Source organism: Ranitomeya imitator, chromosome 5, assembly GCF_032444005.1.
Source record: "Ranitomeya imitator isolate aRanImi1 chromosome 5, aRanImi1.pri, whole genome shotgun sequence".
In the NCBI taxonomy this organism is placed as follows: Eukaryota; Metazoa; Chordata; class Amphibia; order Anura; family Dendrobatidae; genus Ranitomeya; species Ranitomeya imitator.
In genome coordinates this window covers 132,076,836-132,088,229 of record NC_091286.1, presented here as the reverse complement: position 1 = coordinate 132,088,229, position 11,394 = coordinate 132,076,836, and the positions used below count along the sequence as shown (strand labels likewise).

Sequence of the window (11,394 nt, the reverse complement as noted above, 5' to 3'; positions counted from 1 at the left end):
CACCAGTGTCTGTCCGATGCAGGAACAGTTCTGTGAGCCTTGGAGATTCCAAGCACACACAGCGCAGGGAGTCAGATGCTTCCCGCCCAGCAGTGTGTGTCCGCCACCTGTGCGTCGTGCTCATACTGTGTGTGTGCCGTCATTGCAGCAGCGCAAACTACAATCGATGTGTATTTAAAGGGCTGGGATGTGAAACTAGGGCCCGCGGACCACTATGTGTCTTAGAGCTGCAGCCCACCGGGAAACTGCCCGGAAGGGGCAGATTGCCAATCATACCTTGGTCAATATACGCAACAAAAAATATAGAAATCTCTTTTATCAAACACACAAAGAAGCAGAAAACCAAGTAGAAAAGATTTGTAACTTTTATTGTTATCAATGCAAATATTTTACATTCATTGATAAATAAATGGCAGCATTTATATGGTAAACAGCTTTAATATGTTATATGCAGTGTAGGTCTTTGCTTCATTCTTCACTTGCTCATACAACATATAGCAGATTGTGGCCTACTAACAAGTGAAATGGACCACAGCGATGCAATAAAGGTTCTTTAACATTTAATGCCACCAGAAACACTGTCATTTCCTTGGCAAAATATAGATAATTATCCTCTGAAATAGAAAATGCAGAGGAAACATGCAACATAGGAAACAAAACAGAGTCTAAAGTACCAACATTGAGGTAAAAATGGTCTGGTTTTTCCAATTCAAATGTTGTCAACCTTCAGCTCACCAGCAGTTCTGGATGACAGCTAGTTGTGAAAACATGCTGGGAACAAGAACTCCAAAATGACTGGTTAGCACAAGGTTACAACTCCTATTCTACTTGTTAATTCACATTCAGTTATAGGGAAAGATTCTAATCCGGAACAATAAATATTGTCTAGGAAAACATTTTCATAAATATATTTTTCTTCATCACTGTTATGAGATTACAATAAATACTCGATTGTGCAGTACATTTTCTACAATTTTTAATCTTAAGCAAACACCTTAATGACTCTCACATATAAACCAAAACTTTTTTTTTAAGTATTAGCAGCTATCTCAGACATACAAAGTTCGGCTTTAAATTTTAAAGATAGTAGCAATATATGAAAAATGCATATTTCAAAAACTGTATGTAAGTCATAAACACAGGTTGACAAAAATAGCAGTAATATTTATTATCTGTGAGACAACTATAAGTAGTTTTAACAGTTCAAATATACAAAGAAAATAATGACAAGTGATTTTCCTTTTCCCACAGTGATTAAAAATATACAAACAATGATTGTGCAGATCAAAGCTGATGAGAAGAGCTCTATACATTTACTTCCATTCTCGCCGTGAACATAGTGCGGACACACCACACTCTTGAAAAGCTTAGAATACCCCATGGATTATCTCAGTCTAAACATCGGTCCTGCTTTCTTGGAATGTATATATTTATATAATTGCCTCATCCACAGTTAAAATATTAAAATAAATGTTTGAAATACTAACTAAAAATAGCTGCCCTTCTCAATACGAAAGTTGTACGTGCAATGGTAAAAGGACACAACCTAAAAATGCATGTAAAAATATATTATAGGCTTTCTCGCTAGTTGGGAACCAAATGGGCCTACCAAAGGTACAAGACATAAGGTGGAATTTATCAATCACTCAATTCAATAAGTCACAAAATTTGGCACAAGGGGTAGATACAAAAAAAATATTATTTTTCCCTTTCTTTGTGCAAGTCCCAGTATTTCTATAAAAATGGGATAGGTAAAGTTTAAGAGGTGGAGCAACACAAATTGGTAACCCTTGTAGCTAAAATCTATGCCAGATCATAGATCTAATTTTATGGTGCACGTACTGCTTTAGGATGCAACACATTTATGAGAAGGTAGGCACGTCTCAATATACTTGTCACACCTTATTCCAGTGAAGGAAACACCAATCCTATTAAATTCGTAGTTTATTTGGTCTCCCGTTGAGGACAGAGCAGTAGATGAAGGTTCCTCCAGCAGCTATCTGCCCTCCAATTATTGGAAAACATGTAATACATTTACATTTTTCCCTTTTTGGATTTCAATGTACAGAAGAGAATTAAATAGTTAAAAGCAAATGTGTTATCCCCTTTGAAACATTATTTAGATATGGTAATCATTTACTCAATTAATTAAAGTGTAAGACTTAAGACTTTACAAAGAATTTCCACCCAAACATTCTGGCAGTTACTCTCTTCTGGTTTGGATTCCTAGTCCTCATTTTTGGGTTTATATATAGTAGGACCTCTTTCCAAGAAGGTCCATATTGGCAGTATCTCTTACCTTATGATCACACAGTATACATAATTTATAATTTTACAATAAAAAAAACACCACCAGCTAGAACAAAGTCAACTGATGAGTAGAAAGGAATGATTTGTTTTTTTAAAGGTTAGGAAAGTTATAGCCACCTAAATGGTTAGCAGCACTAGTTGGTGCTTCAATGTTTTGATGGATTAACGTGTTTTTTAGGCATTGCTTTATATTGTGATGCAAATGGAATATCACCTCGAGATGCCTCTGGCTGCATATACCGTGTCAGTTATGCATGATTGCCACATTTGGTATATACCCTGACTATAGGATTGTTGTGAAGAGCAATGGTGTGCCATTGAGCTCAACTCTTGTTTATTTTTTTCTGACGTATTATGTTTTTGAACAAATTAATGCACTAAAAAAGCTATAAGATTACTCAGCTTCCCTGCTAAATACAGCATGGTACACACTATAAAGGCTTTCAGAAAAATAGCCATATATTTAATATTCATCATAGTCCAATAAAATGGCTAATAAGACCATTACGACCATGATAGTTTCTACCCAATTTTTTACCTATGGATGCCGAATGTGTATTATAGCTTCCTTTAGGTGTTGATTATAATGTTGTGCTTAGTTAAATATACTCCATCTCTCTATGAATACAGTGAAACAAATAATACAGCTGTTAAGACTCGGAGCCCTCATAAAGATCGATTTTAGTGCAGGACACTTATTATTTGCTTTTCTTTCTGATTTCACTTTTACTGTATATTGTCCCTTTTACATTTAAAAGCCCTGTATAGCTTAAGAAATATAAGAACAATTCTCTACAAGGTTGATGAGGTTTGCTTATAGTCTCTCAACATAACTGAAGCATATGTAACACTTGGGGGTGTACAGAGTACTGACTCAGAGACGGGTGAACTAGGCACAGAGCTGCCTGAAGCTACTGAATCCCGGAAAGGGGATGGAGGAGTCAAAGCAGGTGAATCCTCCAACACTAATTTGCTTGGAACAAGTTCTTCATCAGGTATATCTGTGCTATCATACATACAATCCCGAATAAGGTTCAATTTTTCATTCTCTACCTCCTCAGTGGAGGAGTCTATTCCTTCACAGAAAGCCGCCATCTGAAGTGGAAGCACTTGCTGAGTAGGGTAGATGGAGTCAATACCATTCTCTGGTCCTGGAATTGGTATGACAGAGTTAAAGTCTGGAATTCCGGTTGAGAATTTATTGATCACCCCATGCAGCTGGTCTAAAATAGACTTTTGCAATGGCAGGCTCTTAGAGACTGGCTCTGACAGACATACTGATCCCTCCTCAAATTCTTGAGAAGGTGGCGGACTTGCATTCAATCGCCTATGTATCACCATAGATGGATTGTTTGGTTGGTTGAACCTCGCTGGCTCATTTTCTTCTTCCTCTTCCACGTTGTATAAAGCATTAGTGCTAATATCTGAAAATGTGAGGCTCTTGCTCTGCACTTGGTAGCCTTTGGTTATGGGCTTTATCACAGCCGTCTGGTTTGATGATCCTGTTTCCTTGGTCTTCACATGCACTGATAGTCTGTGCCACTTGTGTTGCCCCTTCTGTACTTGTCTTCCACCTGGTTCAGACCATGATACAGACTTTCCATTAGAACTATGAATAAAATAAAGATGGATGCATTTGAATATACAGCATGCAGAAAATCACTTCAAAAATTAAAAATAAAAAGCCAGAAAATGTGCAAATGAATGATTCACATATGTGGTATATAATTTAAGCTATGTGTGATATATATATTATATTTCTCTCTCTTTTTACATTTATGTGTGAATAGTATAAAATGATATACATAAACATTAAATGGGTTGTCCAGTACTTTTATACTAATGGCCTATTCTTAGGGTATGGAGAGGAACCCTACTTGAACACCCATGAACTTTCATGCATCTTCAGGCTTATTATGATTAGGATAGGTCATTAATATCAAATCAGCCGATCAACTGTCTCCTAAGGCAGTGGTCAAATGTGATCAGTTAATATAAGGTTCTGAAGACCTACTGGCAGCAGTGGGATAATATTAAATGTGATCAGTTGTAGAGTGGGACATCATAGCTCAGTTGACTGCATAGCGGTCTCAGAGGGGTTCCGCACATTCACCCTTATTCATGTGAATTCTGTAGGATGTGAATAGGTGTGGACGTGCAGTACCAAGCCACGGCAATTATACAGTTGATGTACTTGTGCTGTACAGCTCCACAACTGATCACATCTAGCCACCACCACTACTGAGAACAGCTGATCTACAGGGGTGCTTGGTATCGTACTTGCCCACCACCTGACACGATATTGATGTCCTATCCTAAGGATTGACCATCAGTATAAAAATAATTTAATAATATAAATCTTATTCTCTATTTTTGTGATTGTAGGATTTGTGTACTATCTGGACAATTTGGAAATGAATACTACACTTAGCTTCCAAAATTGGATACATGAAGTACCTTTTGTATGGTAACACAATTTGTTTGCTTATTATATTTTTAATGTCTGTGTAGTCCGAAAGTAAAATAATTAAGAAAAACTATTTATAAAAGCATAAAAGACTATAAATAATAATTCACTTGTATAAACAAAATTTTGATCTTCAGTTTAAATGTAAAATATTAATTTAGTATTAATTTAGTCTTCTCTCTAATACTTGTGAGATGACACTTTAATTATCAAGCATGTGCTTGATTACTTTATTATTGCTTACAAATATATTATTTTTTTCATCTAATTTAAAGAGAACCTGACACCTGATACTTCCTGTTTAATCTGAAGCCAACATGTGTCAAGCACTGGCTGTATGATGTATGCCAGGTATGGTTGACTCGAAAATGCTCTGTTGGAGACCGAGTACACGCTATAGATTAGTCAGGCAGGCGGGTTTCCGGCAGCTTCTCCCCGCCCACTGCCCTAAATTGATAGGTCTCTGTATATACGTACACATATGCTGAGACCTATCAACCCAGGTCGGTGGGTGGGGAGAAGTAATACTCTTAACCCTGCTGTTGTCTTCGGTCAAAAACGACCGACCTTGAACTTCAATATTCTTTAAAATATTCAAGATGCGGCTCTGAAACCCGTGGCCGACTGACCCATCCTCATTTAAGTCAATCAACCACAAGTTTCAGAACCGCATCTTGAACACCCCCAAAAATACCCAAGTTCAAAATAGGTCTCCCCAGACCGGAGACAACAGCAGGGTTAAAGTATATTTTTCTCCTAAATGTCGTAGCGTTTCATAGTCATACATACTTGGCTGAGTTTATACAGCCAGTGCCTGATACATGCTGTGCACGAATTGGGCAGCAGGTATCAGGTGTCAGGTTCACTTTAAGGCTATTAACATGTAGTATTATGTCTATATGTTTTTGTATTTGAGTAAATTGAGGTTTCTGCGCAACAAACAGATGATTTACATGCAAAATCTTTGCTCTTAGCAGAATCTGATGGATGCAGAATTGATTAGCAGAAACAAAATAACATAATCTTAGCAGTACGGTGGATGACTTTCTTAGCTTACATTCCATGCGCACATCGGTTTGGCCATAGCATGTATGAAATCATGCAATTAACTATACATACATTCAAGGAGAAATTATGCAAATATTCATAATGTCATTCCGCATGAAGCATGCCACTTGCTAAATTATGGACCAATATACATGGTTGCACACAATCCCCAGCCCAAGAAAGAATACATATGGCAACACTGCATTGTCACCTTAAATATCATTCATGCATACTGTACAGTATATGACATCAGTTTTAAATTGGCAAAACTCAAGATCATAAAATTGTCTCCCCATGATTTTAATTATGGCTTTTCCTTAGGTGTGATTATTGCAGGTCAAACTATGATCATAAATAATCAGCAGGGTTTTTCAGTGTTATGCCAGACATGGCAGCTTCTCCATACATTCTGCTGTGCCCTATTCAAGTAAATGAAGATTAGCTTGGTACAGTCCAGTTTAGTCCAGAACAGAAGTCAGCAGTGGCCTCTGGGATCAGACCTCCACTGGTCACACCTAAGGAAAGGCTGTGTAAAGCACTTCTTAAAAAAAAACTTTAGGCATAAATCATTGCTAGAAATCAACTCTTAGTAAGTGAAGTCCACCATTCTAGAGGAAGTGAAAATATATTATTAGATTATCAGACTTTTTGCCCTCTGAAAAAACATTCCTCATATCTGAAGTATTAGGGTATTTACCAATTTTATGTGGAACAAAAAAAGTAATAAAAAAATATTGATGATAGAAACTTCTATCAGTCCTTCTCAACCTCATGCTTTTTACCTAATGTCGTTTGCTATACTGCCAAGTGAGCCAAATGTGTGGTAGTGAACATTTAAATAATTTATTTTAATGGTTCTTAAGTGCTAGTGATGTTCAAAACCAGAAAGTGTCAAGTGGAAAAAAATGTTTTAAACCATTCAATTTTGGGTTGCTATATTTTGAGAGCCATGGATTTTATATAAAAAAAAAAATAGCAATTCTGCCTATTTTTTTTTTTTACAGTTTTCACCTCAGAGGATAACTAAGATGTTACTTTTATGGTATGGTCTGTTACATTTGCGTTTATATGAATTATGTATTATGTTTTTTCCATAATAACTATTTTGTAAGACATTTTTTTTTGCATTGGATTTTTTGCTCTAACATGTTTTGCATCAAAGGAAAATCTAAGTCCTTGCCACCAAGAGTTTTGGTATCAGTCCAAGTGTGATCCGACAAAACATTAGATCGCACTCAGACTAATGTTATTTAATGGGGCTGTGCACATGTCTGACTTTTTTCTCAAACAGATTCTGTCTGACTCAGCAAGGAAAATCACTACAAGCCCGAGTTTGATCCGATATTCAGATCCCACTTGGCCATGTGAGTCAATGAGTGCATGGGAAACATCGGATTGCACTCGGTTGACATCTGAGCACAGTCCGATTTCCACGGCATCACAGAATCGAGAAGATGGAGATTTTTTTTCTCCACCTTCTCCTGATCTTAGAAAATCAGATCACATTATGATCACATGCGGAGTGTCACTTGCATGATTGGCACGATTCTCTTGGATGAGAAACTCTGCAGCCATCGCCACCTGCCCTAACAGCCACCTTCTCTGCTTGCTTTATAGATGTGCACCCTTGGCATCAGATTTATTGCAGGGAAATTAGGATTAATCTATAATAAAATAATTAGCATAAATATTTCCTTTTTTTTCTAATAAGAAAATGTTGACGTTTTTTAAATGTATGTTTTAGTTTAAAAAATTATATATATTTCTCATTTGTAAAATTAAAATTTTCTTATAGGTCCCATAAAGTAGGACATACTTTGTAGAAACAGGAAGGGAACTTATATGGCGTAGTTTGAATAATACCATGAAATTGCAATCTACTTCCCAAGCTGCAATTTAGCCCTTTGAGTTGATTGAGATCTTTTGTGAATTACAGTGGCAATGCAGCTGGGGCACTATTCAAAATCTGTTTCCGACTTCTACACCATAATTTCACATTACTATAAAAAGGACATCTGTTCAGCTGGACTGGATTGTGTAATAAAGTCTGACACTTGCATTTTTCATGTGGCTCCTTCAATTTCGGAAAGTCTGGTGTAGCTTAGAAAGAGGAAAATCTATGACAATGAGTTTTTGGTGCTCCCAATGTTTCGTAAATTCATATATAGAATGAAAAATTATTATATGAAACCATTAGTTTGAATTTTTCTTGTTTTCTCCTATATAGAGTATACAGGTTGGTTACTTGATATTATTAAGGTAAGTAGGCTTGACCATATGTATATGCAGATGTTGAAGAGTTACATTTTTAATTAAATGAAGACTTTGTAGACATTTGGTAATATGCAGAACAAGGTCCAAAAACCGCAGAGAACCCCCAAACCATGACAACACGACTCATAAATTGGTTATTTGTGATCATGTTTGAAAAAAAACAATAGCAGTTCTCAGATGTATTCCAAAGAAAACTATCTAATGATAACTGCGGTGTGGACCCCGTAGATTGAGGTTTCAGAACGTTATACAGGACTAGAAAGTTACATGCAGCCAAGAACTGCTTGCTTATGTGCAGCTCCCCACCATTAAATTCGGGGCTATCTGGGATGTGATTAAAAGAAAGGTAACCTTAAGGAAATAATTTATTGTTTTAATCAGGTTTTTGTGTTAAAATTATTTTTTAAATATTTTTGGAATTTTTTTTACTTATCACAATCTGTATTAAAAATTAGAATTCTTGCAATTTTTTTTTACTATCCATGCTGGCTTTTTATACTAACTTCCTGATGTTTCAGGAAATAACACATGCACATAGCCATAATGGTTAGATCTGGACCCTATCTTTTGTATTAAAGTATCTAATGAGCCTGTGTATAAGTAATTGTGTCATGGAGGGCGGGGGAGAAGGGTCAGGTGTGACATCAACTATTGTGAATGGTGGATCTTGTGTTAACAGCTGTGTATAGAGGTGTTTACCTGTCATTGTAATCCTGCCTTTGACCCTTTTGAAAACTTTTTTTTATTAGAAATAATGATATATATTGGCATATCTATACATACTTTGTCAGATTACGGTACATGTAATACAAGACCTTGAATTAAACAATCAGTAATTTTGTGAGGATCGCTTCCCATGAATTACAAAGAGGAAAGCACTATTGAGGCTGCTTGTAGATAGAAACTACATATTTTCAGACAGTTGCAAGGAAGTAGCAGCATAGGTCTAAAATGTAAGGGAGAAACATAATGGAAGTAATAAGGACAACTATAAAACAAGTACCGTATATACTCGAGTATAAGCCGAGATTTTCAGCCCAAATTTTTGGGCTGAAAGTGCCCCTCTCGGCTTATACTCGAGTCACAGTCGGCGGTTGGGTCAGCGGGTGAGGGGGAGAGGGCGCTGAGGTATACTTACCTAGTCCCAGCGATCCTGACGCTCCCCCTGCCATCCCACGGTCTTCTGTGCTGCAGCTTCTTCCCCTCTTCAGCGGTCACGTGGGACCGCTCATTAGAGAAATGAATAGGCGGCTCCACCTCCCATAGGGGTGGAGCCGCCTATTCATTTCTCTAATCAGCAGTAACGGTGACCGCTGATAGAGGAAGAAGCTGCGGCACCGAAGACAGCTGTCCGGGAGAAGGAGCCGGACGCCAGGACCAGGTAAGTATGTAATATTCACCTGTCCCCGTTCCACACGCCGGGCGCCACTCCATCTTCCCGGCGTCGCTCCATCTTCCCGGCATCTCTGCGCTCTGACTGTGCAGGTCAGAGGGCGCGATGACGCATATAGTGTGCGCGGCGCCCTCTGCCTGATCAGTCAGAGCGGAGACGCCGGGACGAGACGCAGCAGCAGCAGCAGCGACAATGGCAGAGCTTTCTATGGGGCAATATGAACGATGCAAGAGCACTATATGGGGCAGAGCTTTCTATGGGGCAATATGAACTGTGTAAGAGCACTATATGGGGCAGAGCTTTCTATGGGGCAATATGAATGGTGCAAGAGCACTATATAGGGCAGAGCTTTCTATGGGGCAATATGAACGGTGCAGAGCACTATATGGGGCACAGCTATAGGGCAATAATGAACGGTACAGAGCACTATATGGGGCACAGCTGTAGGGCAATAATGAACGGTGCAGAGCACTATATGGGGCACAGCTATAGGGCAATAATGAACGGTGCAGAGCACTATATGGGGCACAGCTATAGGGCAATAATGAACGGCGCAGAGCACTATATGGGGCAGAGCTATAGGGCAATAATGAACGGCGCAGAGCACTATATGGCACAGCTATGGGGAAATAATGATCTATTTTTATTATTGAAATTCACCGGTAGCTGCTGCATTTCCACCCTAGGCTTATACTCGAGTCAATAAGTTTTCCCAGTTTTTTGTGGCAAAATTAGGGGGGTCGGCTTATACTCGGGTCGGCTTATACTCGAGTATATACGGTATGTCTAAAAAAGTAATATATATGGAGAAATTCTATTATCCAATTACAGATATAACGTGGTTGACATGATTGTGATTTAAGGGGCCACCTATGGTTGTCCTGCATAGCTGAAGTACCTAGGCAGTACAGGCATTAAGGTATATGAGAAAAGCCAGTAAAACAGATAATACAGATCTATTAAGGACAGGTTTAATACCATAGTATTCACATGTATACATCATGTGTTATAAGCATCAGAAAGTACGTTTTTCAGGGGTGGGGTGCCATACACGAGGACCTGTGGAGTAAACAGTAATGTCAAACAGAAAAAAATGAGAGTCATTTTTAATGAGACCTCTTGAGTGTAATTTCATATCGACATCATTTTAGTGATTTTCAGCAGGTTGAGTCAGTTGCCCTTCGCTATACACATTCTTCAGAGACGTTGATCTCTGTCTCTCCCTTTGTTTAGTTACTACTAGGGTTGAGCGAAACGGGTCGGCAATTTTCAGAAGTCACCGACTTTTGGCAAAGTTGGGTTTCATGAAACCCGACCCGACCCCTGTGTGGGGTCGGCCATGAAGTCGGCGATCTTCTGTATCTGGAATCGGAATTCCGATACCGATTCCCGATATGTTTAAGATATCGGGAATTGGTATCGGAATTCAGATTTAAGTGTAAAATAAAGAATAAAAATAAAAAATATCGCTATACTTACCCTCTGACGCGCTCTGGTACTAACCGGGAACCTTCCTTCCTTTGAATCAGCGCTTCCAGGACCTTGCGGTGACGTCGCGGTGACGTCGCGGCTTGTGATTGGTCGCGCGACGCCCATGTGACCGCTCGCACGACCAATCAGAAGCCGTGACGTCACCGCGACGTCACCGAAGGTCCTGGAAGCGCTGATTCTTAGGAAGGAAGGCTGCCGGAAAGAAGCAGGGCGCGTCCGAGGGTGAGTATATACCTAATAGGAATATTAGGGTGACCATATACCTAATAGGAATATACTCACCCTCGGATGCGCCCTGCTTCTTTCCGGCAGCCTTCCTTCCTAACAATCAGCGCTTCCAGGACCTTCGGTGACGTCGCGGTGACGTCACGTCTTCTGATTGGTCGCGCGAGCGGTCACATGGGCGTCGCGC

The 11,394-nt window shown here is 38.9% G+C and overlaps 1 protein-coding gene across 4 annotated transcripts in view; it reads right to left on the bottom strand.

The window, feature by feature from the left end:
* Positions 1–347: 347 nt before the first annotated feature.
* The window catches only part of GRM1 (glutamate metabotropic receptor 1), a 487,741-nt gene continuing 476,694 nt past the window's right edge, over positions 348–11,394 (bottom strand). For 2 of the 4 annotated variants that reach the window (XM_069769157.1, XM_069769158.1), the window contains exon 9: positions 348–3,919. In XM_069769157.1, the coding sequence (XP_069625258.1) occupies positions 3,103–3,919 (817 nt within the window). In that variant the 3' untranslated portion in view covers positions 348–3,102. The remainder of the gene's footprint in view (positions 3,920–11,394) is intronic. The other 2 variants (XM_069769159.1, XM_069769160.1) reach the window with 1 other exon arrangement.